Genomic DNA, 27430 nt, shown 5'->3' with positions numbered 1-27430 from the left:
GATTGAATTTATTTTATTGTTAGTCAGTATGAGGTGAATTCATGTGACTAGTTTAAGGTCAACCAATAGCATCACAGTGATGAAAAACATGACTCAGCGGATGTTGGCACTTTGAGTATACCCCATCCATTTAATCATGACTCAATGCCTTTAATATAAGAAACGCGCTGAGGTAAACAATTATTTGATTTACCTTCCTTTATTGTGATTATTATTTTCCTATTTGCATTCTCAATGATTCTGCAACCATGGAGTATTGAGGCTAAGCGGACAATCAGTCTTACAGCCAGCTCATTTATCATTGGCATGATTTTCGTAAAACCAAAAATTTCGAATAATGAACAGGCCATTTAATACCCACTTGCATGGATAATTATGTTAACATTGTGCCTATGTTTAGAGCCTTCGACTGAAAAATCCCAGCTCTATGGGAAGAACAGATCAATGCCAATACTTCATTATGCATCCCCCCACCCTTCACAAATAATCGATTTTAGTAATGGAAAAATTCTACTATTTGCCCTTAAACCAACACTGCCCCTCCTGTCTTAATCTTGTGCAGGTGCCCCTGGATACAGGTACCTTGGTAACAGATCATGTAAAACACCTTACCGTGTGCAAATATGCCAGGAAACTCAACCCCATCATCTTTGAATGCCTGCAATGCCAATTCAATGTTGCCAATTTTCTCTGCAAAGTCCTTTGGTTTAGAATGCAGCAATGGCAGTTTTCTACAAGCTGTAACAAATTAACAGAAATAGAAAAAATCTTTAGCAATTCTAATAGCATTAATAATTATGCTGTGAACCTGAGGATTTAGTCCAGTCAATTTGTGGTGTAAGCTCAAACAAATTGCAACAGGAATGAATACATGCTAAAAAGATTACAAAATGTATTTATACCTTGAGCAAAAAAGTCCTAGAAAATCATTGAAGTGGAACATTGGAAAATTTAAATGCCATTTAAGGTAGTACATTGGCTAAATTTTGAAATATGGTGAATGCTGCAAAATATGGTCTTCTACCAAATTAGGCGTTTTTGGAGTCGCTCAGTAATTATGCACTCGTCTTAACTCGTCTTAATTCGTCTTACCTATCTACAAAATGATTTTCGCTTTGCAAAGTCTCATGAAATTTGGACTAACAAGGGTATTATTTCTCTATTTTGAGTCTTGAATGCGATTGACGCTTTTGATTTCAAGCCAAAATACGAAAACAACCAAACTATACCAAACTAAACCAAACCAATTATCTAAATAATCAAAAACGAAAAATTATCAAACAAATTAATTAGATATTGGTCATTCTAAATTATTCACAAACTGTCCTCCAAATTTTCTTCCATATCTGCCTGCATGGCGTTCTCGCAGCTCACTCCGCGACATTCTCCGCAACACGTTGTGCATTTCAGACCATTCTTTTTGCAACTGCATCGAAGATTTGCGCACCCCTTTTTGCAATTACAGCTGATCAACTTGAGGAGCTCTTCTGGTGCGTATGGAAGATCAGTTTGCAAAGGCATCATTTTCCCTTTTTCAATGATCCACCCCCATTCTGTAGGATCGAGATCTCTTCCTTTCCATTGCATTACTTGAGCGAAAACTCGATAACTGTGATACTTAGCAGCAGAAGAGGTGGGTGGAAGTACCTGTGGGCTGATAACAGATTTACCAGAAATAGCTTTATCACAGAAGGTATTGTAACGCAAGGCATCGAGTCCTTCACCTTCCTTTCCTTTATATAAGCAAACGAGGGCATGCTCGCCAGCAGATGCTATTTCCTCGGAGTTGGCAAGATCATTCTGGAACACTGCAGCCTGTCGTTGTAAGTGTTTATTTTGTTGGAATATCTTCAACGATAACCCTTTACCGATGCCATACAAGCTAGATGTTGTGTCGCACCCAAGAATGGCATGTAGGAACAAAATATTGTTGCATATATCTTTGCCCAACAATTCCTTACATAGTTTAATATCCCAGACATTTGTACCTCTAGCATTCTGCTTGGACTCAGAGTAGAAGTAGATTTTTTTCGACTCTTTGTTTGCGTGGTAAATGAGCAAAATTAGCAAATCTGTGTCTTCACCAATCACCGCCGTCTCTTCTTCCACTGAGGGCTCAATCCCTTTTTGAACAATCAGAAGATCAGCATCAGCATCAGCATGGTAGACATCACAGCCCTCTGCCTTCAACTTTGCTGCAAGCATGTTGATAAACCTTTGCTTGTTTTCTTTGTTTGCAAGAAAGGTTTCTTTCCTTATAGTAAGAGGCATATTTTCTTCCAATTTCACCGTTGTTCCAGACGACAAGCCAACTCTTCGTTGATGTGTCATGTCCTTGGGCGAAGGACCAGCGGTATACCCATCAAAAACTATGAAAGCTTTTGTGTACTTCCTTTTCACATATGCCACATAACTATCGATAATGGAGGCATATGATGCTCCACGCTTCCAAGATATCCGTTGCAGCAAAGAGCCCCCATCTAAAACATACCTTACTGGCTGCGATGGTATTTCAATCTCTGTGTCAACCATTTTTCTTATGGTACTCGCCAGGACGGGCTTGTTAGCTTTTCTCGAGGAGCCATTTGTTTCAAATAAAGATGCTGGAACAGAACAGAGCTCGTAGCTGAAAAGTTTTGATGTATCTTCAATGGTATGACTTTTAACGGCAATAAGTCTTTGAAATAACAGCTGGGGTCCTACATGAATGTCTCCATCTGTTTCCTTTGGGTGCTTTTTTGCATCAAGCGTAATGGCCTGGTTTGCTCTTTTGAACACAAAATCTTTGCAATATTGACCTGTCATCTTTTCAAGAATCTTGTTTCCAACTTCTTTTGCAACGTCAGCATTGACTGTATCTATTGCTGTTACCCCTGTCACAATGTTGCGAAGACTGCAGTCGTCACTAAATGGATCTCTTACCTGAAAGAATGAAAGAAGTGAATTTGTGTCTTTCAAATCTCTGCTAATTCTCGCTTCTGACGTATCTTTATGTTGCTCACTGCTGCTGAAAGTAACTTCAGTAAACTCTTGCATAGCTTCATTGATCTCAGCAGTTGCTGGCATGGATAACAACCAGATCAGCCTCTGTGTTTCGGACATTCCCCTTCCTCTTGTCAAGCCACCAGAGGTTTTAAGGCTTCGCATCAAAACTTGTTCTATGATGAGGTCTGAGGATAATCCAGCCCAATAACGATCAGAGCGTCTGATAACATGGAATCCCTTCTCAAAGGCATCATGGACACGTGGATGATCATCCTTTAGTTTGCTCATTTCTTGCAAATATATTCGTGCACTCTTGGTGTAGAGGTTGTGTCCCGAGGCGGCAAAGTAAGTCAACATAGCTTGAACAGTTTGCAAGTGCAGGTTCCAATCTCCGGTCCTCTCAGCTTTGATAAATGTGCGAAGAATCTCTATCATTCCAAGGTACTGCAACCAAAGCTTTCTTGTCCTGGAATTGCTTGAAGACGATTTGGCATCGAGTATCTTCTGCCTTACATCCTCAAAATCATGTGATTGACAAACATATCCCATAGAAACCCTTCCTCGCATCAGTGACTCAAACATAACTTTCAAATTCCTCAAATCACTGGATACTTCTGGGGTTTCTAACTCAGCAGCTGCCTCTGCACCTCTGTCACGCTGTTGAGCCTCTGGAGCCTCTCCTTTTGTATCGACAGCATCCTGCTCTCTGTCAGCATCTGTAGGCAATGGTACATCACAGGCTTTCGATAACAAAATAGCATTAAGAGCTGTTTCGACTAACTGATGGCCACGTACTGCTCGGGAGATAGCTTTACCAGTGAGAATATGTGGGACAACATTATCAGCATATATAAGCTCGAGAGATTCTTGCAATCCTGACCCTCTCATGAGATATCCAATACTTCCGAGGAAACTCGTTTCTGTATGAAAAGCTCCAAGTCGCAAAATTATTTGATGCAAAGGGCTATCAATTGGCTCCCCTTTGATGATACAAATGGCTTTCCACCATAGCGACTGATCAAAAGTGAGAATCGGTGTCACATCATATTTTTTGGCATGGTGAGAAACCAAGTCTAAGGTAGAGTGAATACAAGTGACATTGCTGGGATCCAAATCGATCATTGGCAAAAAGATAACAGATGACTTGCCTGGATACTCCCCCTGGTGGCACCATTGCATTGTTCCAGACCATGATGGCCTTCTTGGGTTCAGCAACCAAGAAACTTGCCATAAGAGATCCAATTTTGATGTTGGATCAACAATTTCATTTGAGAGCAACTGATCGTACCTGATGTTGAGTTGGTTATTGGCTATATTGTACTGCTTGATGTTAATTGCACCGATGGCTGCTATTTCATCAGATGATATGTTGCATCGCCTTGGGATAAATGTTGAAGGACGGGCAGCACTCCTTGGGGTGATAGTGGCAATCATTCCCATTCCATGAAAAGTATTTCTTCCGTCAATAGTTCTAATGTTGTGATCGACGTTGTCTGCAACATATTGAACTAGCGTTTATCCCTCAGGGATATTCAGCTCAACTCCATCTTTGATAGCTGCACTCCTTTCGTAAGCTTGCACTTCTGAATAGGAGCAACAAAATCCATGCCTATGAAGTGAGTCGACCAGAAATCTCGATCCAAAGTGGTGGTGCATTTGAACCCCAAGACCAAGTTGTAAAGGTGCAATCAATGTTCTAGGTCTCGCCGCCTGCACGATTGCTTGACCAATTGAGGCAATCTTACTTTTTTTATCTTTTCCAACAAGAATTGTGTCAAGTAACAAGATCAGTGACTCTGGTAGGTAGGACATTGCATTTTCAATAGATGATATATCACTGTTGCTTGCATAATATTCCTTTGAGGTGGGACATGACTTAATGGCATTCTTTAGGCATGCTGCCGCTGCTTTAACCACACCCATCTCTTCTTCCTTAACGTCCTCCTTCTTTGGCTCATTATAGAACTTTTGCAGAATTTTTGCAGCAAAGGGTCGCATGGTTACAACATCAGTTCTTCCATCCAGCTCTGTGAAAATAGCATCTTCTCCGAAACGTTCTTTGATCCTCTTCTTCATGTATACAGCACTGTATGAAGAAGTTTTAGATTCCTGAAGGAAGTCAGCCATTTTTTCAACTAAATCTTCAACTAAACGGTGAGCTGTTCCTCGTCATTTTGTTCAAAAAATTCCATAGCCCTTTCAAAGGCATAATTTTGCATTTCTTCCAGTGGTCTGCCACGCTTCGTCTTCTTTTGAGGTGCTGCGCCTTCTTGATTTGATGTGAAAACTAAAGGGATTCCTTTTCTTGTCCTAAAGTTTACACTGCATTTTTGGTGGTACAAAGCATCTGCAGCGTGAAGATCAATAGCCGATTCAATTCTCTCAGCGACCTTTCTTGCCCATTCATCATTTCTTTCATTGCATATTTCGGAAACTGTATTCTGAAATTCGAAGGTCCTCACCGGTACAAGAGAAAAGTCCTTCTTCTTCCCTTGGTAGCGGTCCCCCTCACCACAAAACAGACAGTGCTCTTTAACGTTGAATTTCTGAGCTTCAGATCGAAGTAAACGCTTGCCCCTTGCTTGGGAGGTCTCTCTTGCAGCCGCTGCTATATTTTGTGGCTTTGTGAAATTTGCACGACAATCCTTGTGAACTGATTGACCAGCAGTAACATTTATCACGTCGCCTCGCTCTTTACTTGCGTTGTTGATTCCATTTGCACCTTTCTGACGAAGAACGACACCTGCTGCTATGTTCCAGATTGGTTTTTTGCAGATAACACACTCCAACTTACGTAACTGTCATGCAGACCATTTTGCCGGTTGTAGACTACGTTTTATTATCTGCACAAAGAAGAAATAACGCAAGCAACAAACAGGTTCTCTGGTCAAGATTCAAGGTCAACATGCAATTTGATCATATGCTCGATCGCAACAGCTCCTTCACCAAGATTTGTTTTGAAATGGTTCGAGAGGACTTCCCCAAATAAAGTAAACATCACAATTAAGTAAGCACGATGTTGAATAAATATCTATTCAAGAGTGGGTAATTATCTTGGTAGATTTAATGGAAATACTACGAGAGTCATTGTAAACCCATATGCCTTCTCGACTTTGACTTCTACGTTTAAAATCCATGAATTTTTTTTAGCTAAACCACCTTAATTCAGCTGGCAATTTGGACACTTTCTACTTCTAGAATTTCTTAGGACTTTTCATATGTTATAGAGCATAGTTTAATTAGCCAAACAACCATTATTTCGTTTCTGTTGCAATTTGTTTGAGGTTCGACCATTTTTTGACTTAGTTTTACTGGACTAATTAGGTATATTTAACATTTCATTTTGTCTCTCTTGTAGACTTGTACAGAAAAAGATTTAATGCTTGGAAAGTTTTAAATTGTCAAACACAGGACCATATTAACATTGTTAAGTTCCCCAGGCCCAAGCAAATACCGAGCGTCCTTATCAACAAATGTGCAAATCAGAGCAATATATTTATAAAAACAGAAACAAAGCAAATCTTGTGGGTCATTGAAAAATTAATTGGAGGCTTAAAACTTTGCTTATATAGCAGCTACAAAAATTCAATTAGCGAGTAGAAAAAATACATTATTTACTACCTATATTGAAAATTAGAGCTGTTGGCTTATTTTCTATGATAAGTATGTGTCCTTTATCATGATAAAACGTCTCAATTTTTGTACTACCTGAGATGGCACTTTGGTCTCCACAGAAGGGTGAGGAAATTTTCAAATATGAATGATTCCAGTTTGTTGAAAAATGCACCCTTTGAAGCAATTTTACCTATGCAACAATTTTACCTTATTTTTTTCAGATTGGGACACACCACCTCACAGCCTTTTGTTGGGACAAAGTCTTGATATAAGGACATATCGAAAAGGCTGGAGTTGTGAATAAAAAAGCAGTCCAATAACTGAATTTTCATCACACCTTTGCCCAACATTGAAATTGTTTCTAGCAATGAATTGATACTGATATTGTTACTAACAAGAACCTCATATGGGAGGTAAAGTACAGAAGTTTCTTGTGCTTCAGCTTTTTGTGCTTTTCGAATGAACCTTTTAAAATCTGTTTCAATGTTTTTGTGGACCATATCATCGCTATCATTCATTTTTTTCACTAAAATGTCAGCAGATGGACGATTTCATCCTCTCTAACTGGTCCAAAGACTTAATATTTTTCTTTCTCTTTGCCCCTTCTATAAAATCTTGGTCATTTTCCTGATATAATTAAAAAGGTCTCGCATAACGTCCAATGTTTTCTCATGACAAGGTGTTGTTTTTCATTCAACATTCAACAAGGAAGTCACACTCAACTATTTCTATAATGAATTTTACGATCAAATATTCATCTAGAAATTATTCCAACAAAGAAACACACATCATCTTGAGAAATAGGTAGCAACAGATATTTGATGCATGCTGTACGTTTAAGGAAATTGTTTAACAAATATTATCATTTCCATGCAACAAATACAGTTTATAAAAGTATCTCTATTTTAGTAAGACAAATTTTGAAAGAACTCTTCAAATTTTAACAGGTTAGAATAAATACATACTTAATGCTTCAGCTAAGTAGATGATTATCAAACCACCACTGAAATCCCAAATAAGATGGTAAACATCATGCTTCAGCCAAGATCTCTTGAATATACCTCTCACCCACTGTGAAACATCCTAATGATAAAAATGAAGAAATGAAGAGCCAGAAAGCTAGTGAAAGTTTGCATTATTTTCAATCAACTTTTTGTCTAACTAATAAAACATGACTGTATGTTTAAATCAAAAATAGAGTGTCTTGTCAAACGTCCCATGCAATGAAATTTCAGTTTAGTATTGCGTTGAAAAGTCTTGCTAAGGCCTCAAAGAACCTCACCTCAATTTCATCTATGTTGCCTTGCCGCATTGTGAATGTGCTTCTAAAAAGCAAAGGCATGGGTAGTTTGATTGAAAACCTTTAAAATTGCATGCATGCCACATTTGGTGAAATATATACACATCCATTCTAAATTTGGCACACTTCCTTTAACTTAAATCAATCACTTTTACTATTCACATGTACATTAGCTATATTCCAAGATGATGGGGCTTGATAATAACAGAATACAGATTAGGTTCTCAAAAGTAGATGATGAAGATGTTCTTCAAAAATCCTTAAGGCAAATGGTAGACTCTCTGCTTACTAAGTCAGTATGCAAGAGGAATCATCCACCTTCGAAGTTTCAACATCATATTAGTTATAGCTAGGCCTTGCAAAGAGAAGTGCTTGAGCTCGATTCTCTGCAGGTGCCTAGAAAGAACTGGGAGCTTGATGGATCGAGCACCTAGAATGTTTTTGTTGTCAAAAGACTAAATGCAAAAAATCAAATTTTGCTATTGATAATATTTGATGATGCTCCATCAAGCGCCTAGAAAGTTGAAGGTATCCAGTTTGTCAAGCACCTGCTTTTTGTTCCTTACAAAGCCTGGTTATGGCATAAATGGAAATGCTTGCAGAAGCATATATTCTCATAAAGGATGTTGGTCTTTCCCAAGACTATGATGGATCCTGCTCATCATAATATTTTATTCAGCCCTTGTTAATAGTGCTCTGCTTACATGAATAAGAAAACAATATTTTTGATTAATTGATACTTTCAGCAAGACAGACCATCAGAAACAAGCAAAGTATTCATTTGTCACATTTCCACCATTTACATACTTTTCTTTCACAGTATCATAATTGTTATTAAAGACAAATTTATATATATACATAACAATAATAGACACTACTATGAGGTCTATAATTTCTACTGGCACTTTGAATATGTGTAGCCCAATGTGGAATCCATGTAAATTACATTGGAAACATCATGCATGGACATCATTATTTTTGTCATATTGTGCAAAACGAAGAAAAAACAATGTATTGGTGTAAGGGGTGGATGCTACCTGTGTGTGCTTAGGTTGGCGAAAAAGGTTGATTAACAGTTTTTATTATGCATTGTTTCATACAGCTGTTTCACATCAGTATTAAGATGTAAAGCCTTCGCCCAAGCTTCATAATTTACTTGCTTATATCCGGTGTGAGGTTTTCATTCGTGGACACCAACGTGGCGTGTAGATGAAACAACAGCACTTTACCATTGCCCTACGAGCGAAGTCATTTGGGCGGCGAGCTACTATGCTCATATGTACATGGCTGTAGTATAAAATGCATGACTTTGCTGATATTGTAGTTGCAAGCGCAAGAAATCAAGCGTAGCTACCAACATATGCAAGTTTTCCAGCCAGAGCCAGGCCATGCCCGTTTGAAAATTGAAATTATGGGGTGTCATTTTGCTATAATTAACAACTAAGATTCTTAATTCCGTAACTTTTTCCTTGTACGTACCTACTTGACCGTTTTTAAGTGTTTCTGAACACATATGGTCCCCTCTCACACGGTACTTTTCTTCTCTGGTGCACAAATTGGTCCATTTCATTTGATTCCATTGCCGCCATTGAAAAACAAAAAACCGGCATAGAGGCAACTTGATAACGAGATTTACAGGGTACGAAAAGCTTTGCAAACAGTCAGCAATTTTTGCGATAGGACTAACTGCCAGAGATTTGGTTTGGTTTATAATATTTCTGGCTTTAAAACGTATTCACACATTTCTTCTGTATTTCTCTATAAATTTCATAGAATGACTCAAGGACCGCGGTGCATATTATGGATTGATGGGGCTGAAACGTTTGGGGGGAGGGGGACAAACATGCTAAAAACAATGAATAGGGCGATTTTTTGTATGGTTGTAGGTACATTTTAGGTTTCTACGGTTTTGTATGAGATTGTTAGTTATTTGGGATGCTATAGCCCCATCAGCCCCCCTCGAGGTCCCTGAAATGATTACGCACGTATCTAGACAGAATCGGCTAAGGGGTTGAGGGCCGCAGCTAAACTGAAGAGTGGATATAGTGCATATTTTCAAACTATCCTATCAAATTTTTTAGATATACTGTGACATATAAATGCAATATAAATCACTCTTAGCGCATCCACTCATATAAGATGGTTTTAAAGATTTCTGGAGAACTTACCCTAAGACCCTCACCTTTGCCCAACCCTGAAAATCTTCCGCTTGCTATGACACTGTTTTAATAAGTAAGTTCACATTCTCTCTACTTTATAAGAAACTTCTACTGTGATGGGAATTCGAGAGTTTCTTGCAAAGTTTTTCGATGTTATACTTCTGCACAATTTTTATAGAAGCATTGCCTGAAGAAGCGCATTCGTGGGTTCTATTTTGCTAAAAAATCAACCAATCTTTAGAGAGCATAAAGATTTACATCTACGAGTCAATAGTCCAAACGGTTTAGAAAATAGGTTTGAGTCTTTCAATGTCTTTCAATTTTTCCTCATATAAAACTACTTAAATTTTTATCTTAAATCCGAACTAACTGTAATGATAGCACAAAATGAAGAAAACTTTCCCTGGTTTTCAACCCAAACACGGGCTGCGACAGAAAAACATCTGACAAAGCCTTCACTATACAGAAAAAAGCAATGTAAGTAGAGAATTTTATTTAAAATTTTCTCTGATGAGAATTGTACAGTACAGTGTCCGGCAGATCACTAGAAGCTCAGTTCAGCCACAGAATAGAGATTACTGTGGTTCAGCTAACTTTGGATTCAAGCTCGGCATCAACCGCTCTTAATAAGATTGTCAGGTAGCCAACAAATGAAAGAGAGGATTTTACTGCAGCAAACTTCATTTTTGGAGTATTTACATGCACTAAGAACATGAATATCCCTACATAAGTTATAAAAATACATATAAAATACCAAGTGCTATACTGTACAACCAGGGCAATAGTTATTACTTCCATCTAAGTGTTTGCCACAATACATGGTTTTGTTACATAAAATCTAATACTACAGTTTTATTGAAAACAGTTTATGCTGAGAAGCACAAAGAGATTTAAATTGTAGGCTAGTAAGCTTTAATCAACCGATAACTCGATTAAAGCTATTTTTCACTGGCATTGCTACCGTAATATCAGACGAAAGCTGACAATTGCTGCAAATATTCCTTACGAAATGACACATACAAAAGTCGCATAGAAAATTGTAGACATAACAGGGCATAACAAAGCTACCTTGGGTAATTTGAATTTTTCGACCTAGGATACAGACCATAATTATACGATCGATGTTCATACGCTTGGTTGAAGTAATAATATTGGGCAACAATGTTAGGTCATTTTCTCTAACAAGGCAACACGACCTTATGTGGAAAGAAGCCTATACCTTTAAACAGTACAAAAGATTTCCATACCACACCCCTGGTCCTATTTCAACATCAATGACTCCGATTTGAATGTTTAAGTATGGTTAGACACTTATAGATCGAAAGCTGCTGGAATAAATGGTTTCAAAATGTCTCAGGTTTGGTTAAAAGAACTTAAGAATTGAGATAAATCTGAGCCCCACCCACAGGCAAGCTGGGGTAGCATCCTGAGGATTTCAAACAGAAAAAAGGTTGGATATAAACCTGGGTAAACTTCGGAAAAGGATACAGTTCGAGAATTGAAATCTAAACGATACCAAAGGCAGCTAGACAGAACGCCTAAAAGTTCCGTCATTTTGAAAAAGGTGTTTAACTGTCAAATGAATCTATTTCAGATTCCAATTTATGAACGAAATCCGCATTCTGGTAGAATATCTTTAGAGGCCTGGATCCCAACGACTAGCTAAATAGCCTTGATCTTTGGTTTTATCAATACCCTAAAACTTGCAGACTCATGACAGTGTATCGAAAAAACGTAGCCCTTACATTGAGCAGAAAAACACAGCCAATATAAATTATCTTATGCCAAGACAATATGCCTTAAATTGTTATTTCCCAAATGAGTTCTTGACAAAAGAGTTGGTACATAACCACCATTTCTTATCCTAGGGCGGATAATCAAGTCTCTATGACTTCAACGAATATAAAACCACACTGCAAATACAAATTGGTTACAACCTAAAAGTTTAAATGCTTTATTAGAAATAAAATGCTTTGATTCAAATAAAAGAAGAGTTAAAATAGCAGTTGGTACGAATAAAACGTATTTGTCTTATTTCCTCTCGACATACCAATCAAAAAGAGGAAAACCAGCCAATTCTTGAAGGTGAAAGGAACAATTGCATTCAAGACGAGTATCAACGGCATAGCTTATAAAGACAGTTTTTATCGAACGGGAGGGTCTTATTTTCTTTTGTTTGAAACTGAATGCTGGGTCGCTTCAATTTATCCTTCATAATCTTCGACGGTCAGGTTCTAGCCTATAAAAGCCAAATAAATTTCTCCACTCCCTTGCTTTAAAAATAATACTATTAGTGATACAAATCAAAATGTTATAGTAAAAACAAAATAGGTTTATCAATACAGTTAAAACTCTGCTCTTTTACCATCTGGCATTTTCAACCCCTACTGTTTCTACTGCTTGCGGTTAACACCCTTGTATATGCCCCTAAAACTACAATCCAACAGTTAGGAATGCCAGCTACTTCCGACGGGTCTAGCCAGATCGATACCCACCTCGACCAGAGGCTAGAAAGGAAGAGAGGTCGCCTGGATGACATTCATGAGCAGTGGCTGTCGCTATAGCACCTTAGCCTGCCGCCTCTCGACCAAGTGTTGTGCGAATGGCAATATGGTGAATTATAATGAAGTCGCTTGCATGCAAAAAGTCTTTGTCATTTTCCCGCCATAGTTGTCGTTAAACTCAGGCTTATCTGACGTGGCGTCTGGCGGCTATGAGTTTTTCTGCAAAAAATGGGTTACGTGAGAGTTGGTAACAATCAAATACAAAGGGGAAAATACAGAGATTTTCAGTATAGATCAATCAGCATATCTGACGCGAGTAATAGTGTCATAATCTTGCTAAGATTCTCTTAGATATTCCAAAACTCAAAATCAACTGATGAAAACATTAAAAATCATATCAATTAAAATTGAAAGGTTCGATCATTAAAAACGATGGCTTTCTACTGGTTTTTTCCCACGCAATCGCTAAATCTTCAAAGCAAAACAAGAAAAAAATAAAAAGCTTTAAAATTGGGAAACTATTTTCAATAAATCAATACAGAGCTGTGGTTAGCAAATATGATTTCCCTCAACCAAAAGGAGACAGTGAATGAAAACATTTCGCCATAAACTCAACAACAAATGCTGTAGCAATTACTTTAAAAGTTGTCGAACAATAGCCATATGCCTATCTTTATCTCGATAGTAATATTCTTGGTTCTACTGGGACATTGATACGCCATGCAGTAAATTATATACAGTAAATTAACACTAGCAAAATGCTTTGAGACAATGGAACTTTACTCACGATCTCAGAGCATGTGGGTTTGTTGCTGCAGATCTAGTTGTTCTGTGTGGCAATGCATGGTTTAATCTCGTTGTTTTTACAGGACTGGTTCCTGTTATTGACAGACCACTAGCACTAAAAGTATCGAACATTGCTCGTTACCAAAAACCCTCAACTTTTGAGTCATGGCAGTGATTAACTCAACAGTCTCTAACGAGTGACCTATCTTATAAACTCAGGTTTTAACAAGGAATAATACATTTCATTTGATAAAAGGTCAAACACGTGATTAATGTCAACCCTGGCTGAAATTCTTCTATTTACATGGGATTTTCAAACCGGACTGATTTTCAGCTGTTTTTGTACCAAATTTTTTTAAAAATGTAAATGAAATATTTAAACATGAGAAAGAAAATTCGCCCAAGCTTGAAGTTTTTTCGTCCGAACGATCGGAACAGGAAGCAAATGATTTCCTAGCATTTGGGGTGAAATACAAGCCGGGATGACTCATCTCGTGATTATTCTGACTCTGTGAAACATCTGTTGTCAAAAATTGGTATCAGCAAAATACTATGAAGTTTGACATTCAACGAGATCATTAGAGAAGTCAATTTGTCCCAGGTTTAAAGATCAGTCAGATATATTTACTCATCAAATCTTTATAGCGAAGATAAATAAATCTATTAAAACATTTTTTATAAACTAACCGTATATGTTGCGATGAACTGGTTCGCGAATGAGGCTGCTTTATGTCATCTTTCCTAAATTTTGAAAAAATAAAGATTCAGACAAGAGAAATTAAGCAAGTTAGATTTTTTAGAATTCACAAAAATAAAGTCTCAGGTATGAGCATAGCTTCTAGCTTCTAGCTCTAGTCAAAATATTGGTTTTTGGTTGTCAGGTAAAAGAGTGATGATCCAGATCGGACTCAGGTCATATGAGGCTTGTGCAAATAAAAGAAAATCAGAGATTTTATGAAACATCAGAGAGTAAAAGAATTGAAAAAAGGAATTTTTTTGCTAAAAAATTTGAGCCATATTTTTGTGTTCGGTTTGTATTACATCCAAAACCATAGTCGACTTCAAAATTTGAACAAGGTAATTGTTAAACTGGTATGTTTATAAGATCTGCTTGTAATCACTTAAAAGACTTCAGGCAAGTATTGTTTGTCAATCTACAGTAAGATGCTTTTCTGTACTCTAACACAGCAAAAAACGGTTCACAGGCCAAAAAGCAGTGGCTGTGCCACCGGTTGCAGTGTGATAGGTACATAGCCAATGGGCAACTTTATACTTTAATGGACAGCCATATCCATTTTTAGTAACAGAAATGTTCCCTTTTTGCAAGATATCCTCTCTTTCACCCATTTCAAAATAAGCAAATAAAAGAAGTCTTACAAAAGCAGTCCAGTTGTTGCTGATCTAGTGAATCTTGATCGACTTGTTTTGAGCCTTCGCAGTTCATCTCCTTGGGTATCCCCAGTGTCTTCTACACATCGACTGTCAAATCCATTAAAAAAGCTCCCAGCTGAATTGTTGTTATTCGGTTCTAAGTTTAGACTGTCTGACAACAAATGCCTGTGCATTCGAACAGAGGATCGAGTGGCTGGTTTTGCTTCCTGCGAAATAATCGTTGTAAACAAGTGAGAAGAGGGCAAGTGCATTCACAACCTTATCCAAGCGGTGACACTGCTTATGTCTGAACACGGACTATACAAAAACATTTGACTTACTGGAAGTAGGCATAGTTCGAATGTAGATTCTAGTTAAGGAGCCTAAGTATTCATTTCAAATATTTGCTTATAGGGAACGCTTCTAGCGTAACCTACTGAACTTCAATCACAAAACTGAAAGATTCCCCTAACATTTAAATACAGGGTAAGATTGACAAAAATTGGGAAGGAAATAGCTGGTTAATGGAGTGGCGGTTGCGAATACAAAATAATTATTGTAAGTGACATATTTCTAATATTTCGTCGCATAAAAATGTTATATTAAAGTTTTTACATAGAACTTCTTGGTAAATTATTAAGAGAAATTCATTGAAGTGGCATGGGACCAAGACCTAGAGTGGCATGGGCTAATAACAAGAAAATCGAAGTTGAAACACGAGATAAGGTGTGAACCTTTCGAGATTTGTGCCTTTCATCTTCGGGATCAGCAAGGTTGATTGCATCAAAACCATTCATTATGTTTTCAACTGTAGTCTTTTTCCTATCTATTGTCAAAACTGCATCTAGAACAAAAAAATTCTTCTGTTGAATGTAGAAATTTGCATGGAAAAAAATTAGTGGTGAGTTTAGTGATCAGGCGCCCACAATCACTGCCAAAAGTCGAACGTCAGTTTTCAAAGGCAAATTCAGCCTTCCCCTTTCTCCCTCTAGAAACAATGTTGATTCACTAGAGAAAAAATAAAGCTGTTATGGAATATGCTTTCCTGTGCGGCTTGTATGGCTTTTTAAAAACTATCAACATTGCTTTAAGAGGATATGGGGCTTGAAGTAATAGTATTCGGGAAAACAAAGGAAAAAGAGAAAAGCAAAATATTGGGTGTTCCAAGTAATCTTGGCCATGATTATTATACATTTTGAACATATTGCGAGGTGATCACCTAACAGGAATTCAGGGGTAGTGTCGCTTCAGACAGATAATTACTGTAATTGGTTTAAAAGTAATCACATCATATTGGTTCATAAAGCAACCAAAAATCTAAAGAACATTGAGTTGTCACTATAAGACCTAGGTTTTGATGGAAAATAGAGAATGGAGTGCCACAAATATCTTGCTATGATTTGCAAAAAAAATTAAAAAAACCAACCAAAAATTAAAACTGAAAGTAATGTTCCAAAGAAACGAAAATCACAAATAAAATCGCAGAAATACACAGATATGTGTGTGTGTAAGACTATTTGCCTCGGAAAAATGAAATTCCTATTCTTGTAGTATGCAGTCTTTGTAATATGCTATTCTCAATAACTTGTTATCCAATTAAATTTGATCCTAGTTTCATGGGTAATAGCCCTCCCACCGTGGTTATTTGAATAATAATCTTTCTCGAAAGCCATCCAAACTCAAAAGAACACATTTCATTAACATTCACATCAGTAGTTCAAGACGGACATATGTTAAGCCTCTCAGTGCGACTTGGACTGGTCCCGCAAATCTACCGCTAATAGGGATTATTCTTAATATTGCATTAAACACCGCTGATTTCTCTCTCAGATGCGTCAATGATGATCTTGCCCTTCCCACAAAGGAATAAGCAACCGGCAAAAACTTAGTTTTAGAGAACAAATCTCAGTGGACAATTGGCATCGCTGTTAAGACCTAGTAACATTATTGCGCTAATATCAATGGGAAATCTCTCATAAAACCAAAAAAAGCTATTATCATCGAATAATAAATCGAATTTTAAGGGAAAATCTCAAGAGAGGTTAATCAAGTCCAAAAAGAAGGCCGCTCTGAGTTCAAGGTTAATTTATTTTTAGGTTCACGCAGTCTGGTTGCCGAAGTAAAAACCCCGTTGCAATGTACGTATCGCAACAACAATTGATTAGTTACTGTCAGCCTATAGAACACAGCCTATAGATAGTCTGCTTAAAAAACATATATCCCAAATAATAGGTACATTTGTGATGAAGTTATAATTTTTTCCGAGGACATAGGGGGGCCAGAAGGGACAAAAAAACCCCCGTAAACTGCAATTTTGTAGGGGAATTTCTACCCTGGGAACCAGAGCCACATAAATTCTAGCCAGAAAATAGAAGATAGGAGCGGAGAAGTGGAGATGATAACAATTTTAATTTTTCGAAATGATAACATGGTTGTCTGTTTCTCATCTAAATGTTAGATATTGATAGGAAAGATTTCGAAGCTGAATTATTCATTCCAGTTCTGATGTCATTATTTGTCATTATCTTATGTACAAATGTATGAAAAAATAACCATGTATGAAATATTTCTCGCCTCTTCTGTGAATTTTCCCATCTACGCCTCTGTAACTATGGGAAACTTTCCCATGTACGCAACTGAAATAGGGCAACTTCCAGCAAACAATCTCGAGCAGAGTAGTGGAAGGGCAGTGTGGTAAGAACGTGAATCCAAACAGCACAACGTTTCAAAGTATCGTAGATCGTAGAGGAAATCCGACTACGAGACAGCGTTTTCCATACAAATGCAAATTCAGAATACAAAAACATAAACAAAAAAAACTATACCTGAACTTTTCTGCTTCGATCTAAATATGTCTCCTTGAATCCAAAGGTTTGTTTGTCTTCTGGAAACAAAATTAAAAAAGAATTAAAAGAGTTGCTATTGGCTGAAAGAGGAAATGAAAAGATAACCTTGGCAATGAAACAGATGCATTACGAAAAGTGGCAACTTACTCTTCAAGGAAATGCTGCTGTGGACCAATTATTGATCCTGGTCGACAAATTCTATAATAAAAAAACAGTTTTTATTTAAGAACACAGAAATACGCATAAAACTGGATCATCGAAAAACTTCAAAAAACTATTGAAAATTAAAATATTTTCAGATTTTTACCGCAAAAAATGATAGAAATACTTTCATTTTCAAAGTATTTATTTTCGAATTACAATGGCCAAATCTAAAATGCAATATTTACAAGAGCTGGAGGGTCGGAATACTTGCTTTCATCATCACATCTGACACAGAAAATTCGAAATTCTGACAGATTTATGATATATGCTCTCCGAGAACAATACAAAAGTAACACGGCCTAGTTTTAAAAGATTCTTGAAATATTTAAGAAGAAATAACAAAGAATGAAATAGCAAATAGCTTAAACCCTTAAAGTGCAAAGGGCCTTTTGGCACAAGAATAATTTCAAATCATCGAAAGTATTGTCAAGAATTTGAACTCCAGGTGAAGCTGAATTCAAAGCGTTAATATGTCACTAGACATACAGCTACATAAATTTGCACAAGAAGGATTCAGTTAAAGCAATTATTTGCAAACCAGTAAAGAAAATTGAAAGGGAACATTAATTAAGTAAGAGTTGTGCAATAATCTCAAAACATATGTGCCGGACTTCAGAATCAAAGATAAAGGAAATCATGGTTTGGAAACACAAGTCTGAAATTACGCCGAAGTTCTTAAATTTGTTTTTTTAAACTTCCATTCTGCGTATACACAGCTTCAATAAATATTTCAGATATTGCTGTTATTTTCTATCGGGAATTAGGCAGAAAAGAAATAAAACCATAGCATTGTCAAATGACAGTTTCTCTAATAACATTTGCTATCTATTGAAATCGAAGGCAACCAAATTTATAAACAATTTCTTTCGCAAAGAAACCAAAACAAACAGTTATTTCAGATTTAATCATAGTTATTTCATGTATTAGAAATAAATATTTAATTTTGAACTAAGTTCCATATCTAAGATTTATAAGCAAGTTGTTTTATCAATAATATGCATAAAAGCTTTAATTATCCGGCCATCGCTATCAAAGCTTTCGGAAACACACATGTTGAATCGAAAACGTGTTGAACTAAAGATAAAGGAAGCAACAAGCTAAACTGCAGGACGGAAATTGGGTCATATTTAACTGCAGTGCCCCAGCAATAGCTACAAACCCTGCCAAACTTCTTGTTACATTACAGTAAATTTATGAAAAAGGTATACTGCATTCTTTCCTCCCTCTCCGAACAATGTTTTTTATGTAAAGCTACAGGGTTTGGCGTGGTTCAATGAATACACTTCAGGTAACTTGATATAAATAACTCTATAATCAGGGTAGACTTTTCGAAGGGGTTGTCTATTTGAAATAATGTAATACTAGTGGAATGAAGTTTTAGCCATATAACTGTACTAGATTTTAGGTCTGTTTATTTCATATGAAAAAGCAGCTCACAAAGTCTCGTACAAAAATAAGACGAAAACATATGAAAACAATATAATTGAGAATTTTGACTTTTTGGCATTGTAGAGACGTAATATAAAGTTGAGACAGAAGAAATTATAGATAAAAACATAATATATTTCAAAGGAAATGAATAACAAAACAATGAAGCTAAAATTCGTTAAATGAACGAAAAAACATTGGGCACGTAATAATCACGACCACTCATGTATACACTCCACGCATTTCTTTCGTGTGTTAGGATGAGGAGGGGGGGGACGAAAAAAGAAGGCGATATTTGCCAAAAGCTAGAAGTGATGTTTTGTTTTCCTCTGAGTTTAAACTGATGCATAATTTGGCAGATTTGATGCGCTGTTTCAAATTAACCAATGGTAGGAACTATACCAATTCATGCACTGGCTTTATTTTAATTTAAACCACAGTGAAAATTTTCTTTACAGAAACACAGCGCAATTGGGAAGTTCACTAAGCTACACGTACCTCATCCAAGCAATGGTTTCAGCAGCAGTGAAGTGGAAATGCTTCATGATGAAGCAGCCAATCAGAGTGCCTGTTCTACCCAACCCAGCTAAGTAGAAAAGAGTTCGTGGCATAAAATTACAAGCTACAGAATATGTAATAGGCATGAAAACATGATGTTTAAGTACACATTGAAGTAATCGTAGCCTCATTAAACTTGTGTAAAAATGTGGACTAGCTCCGTTCGCATATTTTGCAAAAATGCAGAATACGAAGAATCAATTTTTGACGTCATCACTCTAGAACTTCATTCATTGAGTATTTGTGAAATTATTCTTTAGAGGCTCTAAAAGAAGATTTTATCATACATCATCATAAGTCTAAGAAAAGTGCCCAAAATTACCCATATCTCAATTTCTCACCAGTTAAAGATATTTAATTGAAAAACTTTATCGTTTTTCTGTTGTTCTAGAAACTTAAAAGTACCTGGTACTTACCCTTGCAATGAATTGCAATGCTTCCTCTAGCGTTTTCACAAATAGCCAAAAATTTCCTGGAAACAACAAAATTAAAGTATCAATGCACAGAACAATTGTATATGTTTAATAAATCTTGGCAGATTTGAAAACAGTCAAAGGTGAGACATTAAGGGGAACAAAACCTAAATATTAATTACCATTAATTGTCCGTTTTCAATTGTCCAAAAGAGTTTTAAACTTGAGGTAAAAACTTGACTTTTATTATTTGCATAAAGTAGATGTGCCGGAAATTCAGCTTTTGATTAACTGTGGTAGGTAGGCACCTTACCCTGACAAATTTTGGGGCAAGATAATCTCACCTAACAATAGCATCGCTGGGAATGCTTCCATCGACGAAAAACAAATCGTAATGGTCAAATCCTGCTTCTGAAAATCTTCTGGCATCATACATTTTCTTGTTTAACCGGATAACAGTTCTTATGTTGTGTTTCCGGAAGTATTCGAAATAGGACTCTGGAGAGTGCAGAGGGTATCCTGTTTAAAGAAGAATAAATATTTACAGTCAAAACCTTTTTAAGAAAAAAGTTGTCTAGCTATGTTTATCATGGTAAACAACACTGATCAAATTTGGGAAAAAATTGTACAGATGTTTCCTCTATGGAGTCACTATGATTTCCCTATAATATAGATTCTGCGCACAATTCTTTATGGTGCAAAATCAACACAAATACACACTTAATGAAATATATTCCATTACCGTTTTCAATCTTTTTCTTTTCATGAGGGCCAGCAAATGCAAGAAACTTTTCTGAAATGGAAATGAACACTTAATAAATGAAAAAAAATTGCGGAAATGGTGGAATGGGCATTCACATTGGCATTACTTCTATGAAAACATATTGCCAATTTCTGCACAAATGTTGTCCCAAACAATAGGTCCCATATTGCCCTCATGGGACCTATTGTTTGGGACAACATTTGCTGCAGAAAGAATTAAATCTACAAAACAATTGTCAGTTAAATACAGTCATTATCATTAATTTGCAACAATGAAAACTGGGTGGACATTAAGGTAATGATTTACAAGCACAACAGGAGGATATGATTTGAAATAATGTCTCCAATAACGATTCAGGAAAATTGCCAAAAGGCAGAATGAGGCATGTGAAATATAAACCACCAAAATAAACTTAAGGGCAGAAAAACACAAACCTGGTACAATCCAGTTTAAATCCCCATTCTCCACTCTCTGCAATACAACAGAATATTTTTATCAAGCAGATTATAACTTTGAAATGGCCCAAAAGCCACAACATATCTAAATTACATTTGTGGTACACAAAGGGACACTTTTAAATAAGGTGAAAATTCCTTATGAAGACTAAACATATCCTGAGTCGGAACAGACATAGATAGTAAAAAGAGAAGGTAAACTAATAACATGACTGACTGAGGCCTAATATCATAAATTTACATCCAACTGTTTCAATGACCTAACCACCTTGTTAGTAATCAGCTACTAGCTTTACAAAATGAACAATGATTTCAAAAGATACAATGTGCTTAACAGTAAAGTTACGTAGCAAAACTGTCACTATCTCTTGATGAACTAAACTAAATATTAGCATTGAGGGGCTGTTAATTTCGATCCATTACCAGCTTGGGATTAATTTTCATTCCTGAAAATTAATAATAAGTAGAAATCTTAAAGCAAACCTCATAGTGCTCATACTCTTCAACATCAAAGGTTCCAAAATCAAAGAAATTGTTTTCTAAGGCCTAAGAAAGAATTTGCAAAGTAAGCTTAGGGAAAAAGTACAAGAATACATCAGCCTTCAAAAGGCTAGGTCAGCTTGAAGAGAACTCAAATCTAGTGCATCACATGATGAGAGGTGATTAGGCTAATGCTGTGACAGCACTTTTCAATTTTGAAGCAATCTATAGTATATATTGCAAAAAATTTCATTCAAAACTCTCAGTATATATTTACAGATTTGTAAAAATATTGCTTATTTGCGGATCAACAAGCATTATTCAAAAATCATTAACAAAGCACAAAGAAAAAACCTGACCAAAAACTTTCTTTTGGTCCCAAGCTCAAACCAATTTTATCTACTGGGATGGGCACCTATTCAAGAGATTGCTTTCTGCAAACTCTTGTCTGGGTGCAATGTCCTGCAAAATCATTGACAACAATGGGCTAACAACTTTTCCTATCTTTTCCTAAATTCTTACTACCCTGACCATAAACAACTGTCTTCCTCTATTTTGTTTTCCTTTTATCTTCAAAATCACATTTTTCAAGACTTCCTTTCATAGTAAAAAGCCTAGAAGCTGTTGTTTACAGATTGGATTTAGTCCATTCTTGGTCTTATCAATATTTCTTTGTTGGTGAAATGCTCTGGATTCAAAGAATTTTCAAGTCTTTTCCTTCAGACATTATCCATCCAGCAAAGCAAAAAGCTCCATAACTTTCATTCTATTGGATAACTTCATTGAATCCAGCAAAGATGGCATACAACATAAACAGTTTTCTGTCCTTTTTTTCTTGTGTGTTTATTTTGGAGCTCATCATCTAAGCAGCAGAATCTTAATTACAGGACTTACAAAGCTAATAGTTCAATGAAGTAAATGTTTAAGCGCTCTGGGTTTCTAGGAACATCAATTACTTAAGGCTTCTTGAGCTTCCTTTGAATAACATATCTCATACAGTGCAAAATGATGAAAAGCAAAATAGTGGCAAAAAACATTTGCTTGCAATAATGATTAATTGTTGATTAATGTTGTCATGATGATGAGACATAATAATTAGCAAAATAACAATAATTACCTTTTGTACACCATTTAGGCAATCCAGAATGGTTAAATTATAAGTACAATTACCAAATGATGCATCCCTGTGGGGTGTGGAAAAGGCACATTGAGAAAACTTTAAAAAGCAAAAGAAATGTTTTTTATAATGCAAGGGTTTTAAAAGACATCTTGCTTGAGCTTTCTACAGACACTGTGATATATTTAAAGTTATGGTGGGCACTAAAATCAAATAGGCATAAAAACCATTTAATTTTCATATTTGCCCAACTCACCTGAATGGCAAATAGGGTGGATTACATCCACTAACAAGTGGCCTGTAAGCATCTTCTGGTGCCCATTTTAAGTAGATAACCTAAAAAATTGTGAAATATAGACAGTATATAATTTAAAGGGCCTAATTCTTATTAACATCATCGCTGATCATCACTTTTTTCAATATGCTTCATTGTTTTTCAATTATTAGCACTTGCATTCGGACAACTGAATTACAAGAAAAGGAACTTTTGTTTTGGTGAATGGTTAAAATGCCATTTGGCTGGAGTGTTCTGTTAATATTACCTGCCCTTAATTTGAAACTCCCAGTATCAACACGCTACATTTTGATCGTAATATTACAACTTCCATTAACATATTAGGACTTTCATCAACTGTGTACCTTTTCCAGCACTGCATTTTTTATCATACAGAATTAATCAGGACACAAATCTTTCAAAGCAGATGGTGTAATTGGAAATCTTTGATTTAGAAATGAAATCCTTTTCAAAGCATTAGAATGTCAATATCCTTGAATATATCTCCAGAGAATTATGTTCAGAATCACAACAAAGCATTAATTCACTTTTGCCAAAGAACAATGGACAAGTCGTTAAAAATTCATGACTTTTATAGATGGATTACAAAAACTGGTTTCAATTAGTGTTTTGAGATAAACAGCTGTCAAAGCTTTGATCCCTGGTCATAGATGCAACAACAGAATAAAATAGACTTTCAACAAAGCAATCTTCAATTCGACAAGTGAAATTGCGTTACAAAAGAATGACACAAACTGGTAGAGAACTTACTGCATAGGCACCAATTAAAAATGCAGCATTAGCTCTTTTCCTACTATCATAGGATGTATAGTGCACTATTCTTTTCTTTGATAAGGAGAACGACTATAAAAGATAAAACAACACGAATAAGGAATCAAACAACAGTACACAGCCTATTTTTACCTGAAAAAGTCAATTAGGTAATTAATTAATCAGCTAATAAAGATAAGAGTGGGGCAAGGAAAAGGCAACACAAATTCAAATCCAATTGGCACATTTAGCACTGTTGATGCTCAATACTAGAATGATTATACCAAAAGGCTGCAAAAAACAAGTAAACAAAAATCAACCTTGCAAAACTGGCTATACCGAGTCAACCAGAACTGTAAGTTGGTGAGGATTTTTATTGGTATAGTGATCGTGATATTGTGATAATGACACTGAGGCAAACCTTAATGACAAATCTTGCAATGTATCATTCATAATGACAGATTCATAAGTCATTTTCAAATGAATATTACTTAGACAATGCTTATTTTTCCTAAATCCAAAATCATAATTTCTTTCTTGTTGTGTTTTTATGGGACAAACTAGTAATGGTGATGGGGACAAACTAGTAATGGTGATGTGGAATCCTGCTAAATTTCAATTCCAAATTTTCAACCCATTACTTTGAAAAGATACCAATTTTCAGCTCTTTTTAACAAGCAGTTTAATTAGCTGCAAATGACGTATAAAGACCTATTTCAAGTGATCCATTTTTATTGTGCTGAAATTGGGTAGCAATGACTAGGGTTTTAAATTAAAACTTAATTAATACAATATTCAAACCACAAATGTTGTAGATCTCAGCAGGTAGAGTTTAGATATTCAAGATAAATTCTTTCTTAATTAAGACTGTCAGTACTCTGCATAAATTCTGCAGGGAGACAATTGAAAGCAGGTAAAATCAGTTTTCCCAAGGAATAGTTTATTTCAAGGGAACAGGTGCTTGCATGGAGTCAAGATCTATTCTGAATCTGAAGTCTCTGGGAGCCATGTGGATCTAACAGCAATGGAAGTTAATTGTCAGTGTTAGCTATCTTCTCAACTTTCATATGACTATGCTCATATGAGCATAATTGTTAAAGTTCTATTTTCACTGCAGAAAGAAATTCAGGATGGAAATAATAAAAGAATGCAATCACAGCAACTTAAATTCCAAAACAGCTGGGAACTGGTTTAGAAAAATTATTAAAATATTTCTTTTATTAATCCTAATGAATTCCAATCACAAAACAATAAACTTGCTTTCTTTGGTGACTGTGTTAGTAACAAAACGATATCATGTCGTATAATGTACTAGAAACAATACTTGTAATGAGATAAAGGTATATTTGTTAACAGCGCGGCTAATGCAGCTAGTTTCATTCCGTCAATCCTCTATCTAGCTCGAAAATAGCAAAAATGGTTCAGCATTAACTTAGGTATCGAAAGCAGTTTTTTGGCATTTAAAAATCATTTTCACAAGCACCTTTTGAATCACATTCGAAGAGTAATTAGGAACTTTGTTAAAGGTAAACTTAAAGCTTTATAAAATTGCTATGAAAGAGAAAAGAAGCAAGCACTCACCTTCAGTTTCTTGTTGAGTTTATTGCAGTATCTAAAAAGCATCGCCAGATTCAGTGGCCCAAAGTCTGCGTAGAAGCTACAAGAAATATGATACTTTTAGACGACTTGACGAAACTTAATTTCAATTGCTTGTTAAGTAAACAAGGAAAGGAAACGGCCAGAGATAAATGCACGGAGAAGAAATTAGGCCCAAACTTACTTCTCGTAGACGAGTTCCTCATCGACACAGAAATAATGAGTCGTTGCATTGCTCCTTGGCTTGATCCGCAACGTAGCGAAGTAGAGTCGATCTGACAAAACAAGACAGGCCTGTTATAAGCATCATGTCGTATCGAATTTTAAATGCGACCCTTTTGATTTGCTCACATGCAGGCCAATAATACAGACTTAGTTTGTCCATTTTGCAGCGTGAGATAATATAACTTGGTAATTATCAAAATGTTTGATTTCCAGGAGATGTGGAAATCCTGAGATTAGTCAAGAAAACAAACAAGAAAGACCTCTAAACAGATTTTCTGGAGTTGATGTGCTCTGAATAGACAAACAGTGTTTCTTCGATCAACTGATATCTTCGTTCACACCAGTAACGATAAATTTCAACTTTGTGTAACGAAAAATGCTATTCTTCATCTTAAAATACATTTAGAAAAAAATTAAATCAAAAGCATGCTTAAAAACACATGTCGAACGAATCTTTCGTGTCGACAAACCAACTGCAAGTAAAATATCTTTCTGGGAATAAAACAACATGATAAAAACCGCTAAATCACCTTTTATAAACTCGCAAGCATTTGCCAGCTCTTGATCCTCTGTCATCGTGATTTAAATCGGCAACATCAGGAAAAGGCAAGCTATCAGGTTTAAAATTCAAAAGTAACTTTGAAACGAAATAGCAAGATCGGCAACTCGTAATGTTTTGTGTGCTGAAATTCCCAGAGGAGACATTGACTTTGAAATCGACTAACTATTGTCCAAGACCGAACAACTGGCCAATCATGACATGTGATTCTGATGACGTTGAATTCAACCAATAGGCAACTTGCATCTTGTCTTTGGGATTCTTGTTGCTAGGGTATTGTTATCTGGGGCTCTTCGAATATCCATCTGGGAAAACTATTAACCCCTTAACCAAATATTGAAATATAAACAAAAAAACATAGGTCAGGTTTATGTATCAGATAGGCATGCTTTCATGTAGGGAGGCACAATATTGCTTGCTAGGGCGAGGGGGTATCTCCAAAACGCCGATCTCCACTCTAGGGGCGAATCCAGAAGAAGCTTAAAAGAGGGGCAGTTGATAGTGGGGGCGCTGAAAAATTTTCAAAAATTTATGCCAGCTAGCCTTGTCGAGGGAGGGGCCACCAACTGCCCCTAGTTTCCCCCTAAATATTCCACTGATCTTCTCTGGTCACCACAAATTTTGTGAAATCAGCTTGTCTGGGATAAATTGCTGTTTTACCAATTCAGTTCAGTTCAGTTTTATTTTAATTTCCACTGGATACATACACTTGTTGCAAATTAGAAATAATCTAAGCTTAAAAGTATAAACAATGTAAATTGTTAACTAATACAAACATAACAGAACAAATACAGAGTAGAGGAGAAAGCACCCCCTAGTAAATAAGATGCTCTCTGCTTAATTTTATTTCTTAAAATAAAAAAATTCATCTGTAAGTTGCTTTGAGTCTTCCACAGAAAAAAATTATCTATGCATAAACTAAGTTAAAAAACCATCATTGATTACTATGTTATTTTGTAAAAATATTCTAAGATTTTTTTAAAATAATATTTTGAAGGAGAATTTCAAATTTCTACAGGTA

General features: G+C 36.0%; 4 protein-coding genes across 5 annotated transcripts in view; all 4 read right to left on the bottom strand.

Moving 5' to 3' along the window:
- Positions 1–10595, bottom strand: part of LOC135695217 (uncharacterized) — a 35630-nt gene extending 25035 nt beyond the window's left edge. The window contains exons 1-4 of the mRNA XM_065214218.2: positions 9380–10595; positions 7883–7925; positions 7566–7683; positions 613–738 (exon numbers count right to left, since the gene is read on the bottom strand). Of these exons, the coding sequence (XP_065070290.2) occupies positions 613–738; positions 7566–7683; positions 7883–7912 (274 nt within the window). The 5' untranslated portion in view covers positions 7913–7925; positions 9380–10595. The remainder of the gene's footprint in view (positions 1–612; positions 739–7565; positions 7684–7882; positions 7926–9379) is intronic.
- LOC135695211 (uncharacterized) lies at positions 806–4817 on the bottom strand. The gene has a single exon (XM_065214208.2). It carries the CDS (start codon positions 4423–4425, stop codon positions 1315–1317), a length of 3111 nt encoding a protein of 1036 aa, XP_065070280.1. The 5' UTR covers positions 4426–4817; the 3' UTR covers positions 806–1314.
- LOC148959828 (uncharacterized) lies at positions 4501–5112 on the bottom strand. The gene has a single exon (XM_089109728.1). The coding sequence runs from the start codon at positions 5110–5112 to the stop codon at positions 4501–4503; it is 612 nt and encodes a 203-aa protein (XP_088965854.1).
- Positions 10596–10753: 158 nt separating the features above from the next.
- On the bottom strand, positions 10754–26591 carry LOC135695220 (dual specificity protein phosphatase CDC14A). Of its 2 annotated transcripts, XM_065214224.2 has the most exons (19): positions 26381–26589; positions 25810–25900; positions 25611–25686; positions 24030–24122; positions 23241–23320; positions 22985–23051; positions 21871–21933; positions 21367–21403; positions 20912–20962; positions 20514–20688; positions 20173–20228; positions 19697–19784; positions 17714–17764; positions 17546–17604; positions 15455–15564; positions 14727–14947; positions 14037–14090; positions 13351–13464; positions 10754–12782 (listed from the first exon to the last, which is right to left on the bottom strand). In XM_065214224.2, the coding sequence occupies exons 1-19, from the start codon at positions 26424–26426 to the stop codon at positions 12713–12715; spliced, it is 1602 nt and encodes a 533-aa protein (XP_065070296.2). In that variant the 5' UTR covers positions 26427–26589; the 3' UTR covers positions 10754–12712. The 2 variants fall into 2 exon arrangements, with proteins under 2 accessions (XP_065070296.2, XP_065070297.2); XM_065214225.2 differs by lacking the exon at positions 13351–13464 and having other exon boundaries at positions 26381–26591.
- Positions 26592–27430: the final 839 nt, after the last annotated feature.

This window comes from Rhopilema esculentum, chromosome 8 (assembly GCF_057945365.1).
Source record: "Rhopilema esculentum isolate cy_ngs chromosome 8, ASM5794536v1, whole genome shotgun sequence".
In the NCBI taxonomy this organism is placed as follows: domain Eukaryota; kingdom Metazoa; phylum Cnidaria; class Scyphozoa; order Rhizostomeae; family Rhizostomatidae; genus Rhopilema; species Rhopilema esculentum.
Note: the sequence above shows the minus strand (reverse complement) of the source record. Positions and strands in the feature narration are given on the sequence as shown.

Coding starts and splice junctions, on each gene's coding strand:
- LOC135695211 (XM_065214208.2), bottom strand. CDS start 4,425: ATGGGAATGATTGCCACTATCACCCCAAGGAGTGCTGCCCGTCCTTCA.
- LOC148959828 (XM_089109728.1), bottom strand. CDS start 5,112: ATGGCTGACTTCCTTCAGGAATCTAAAACTTCTTCATACAGTGCTGTA.
- LOC135695220 (XM_065214224.2), bottom strand. CDS start 26,426: ATGACAGAGGATCAAGAGCTGGCAAATGCTTGCGAGTTTATAAAAG. Junction 13,465..14,036: donor AGTTCATCGCAACATATACG/GTTAGTTTATAA, acceptor CGATACTTTTAG/TGCTAGTGGTCTGTCAATAA. Junction 12,783..13,350: donor AACCCACATGCTCTGAGATC/GTGAGTAAAGTT, acceptor CATTTTTTGCAG/AAAAACTCATAGCCGCCAGA.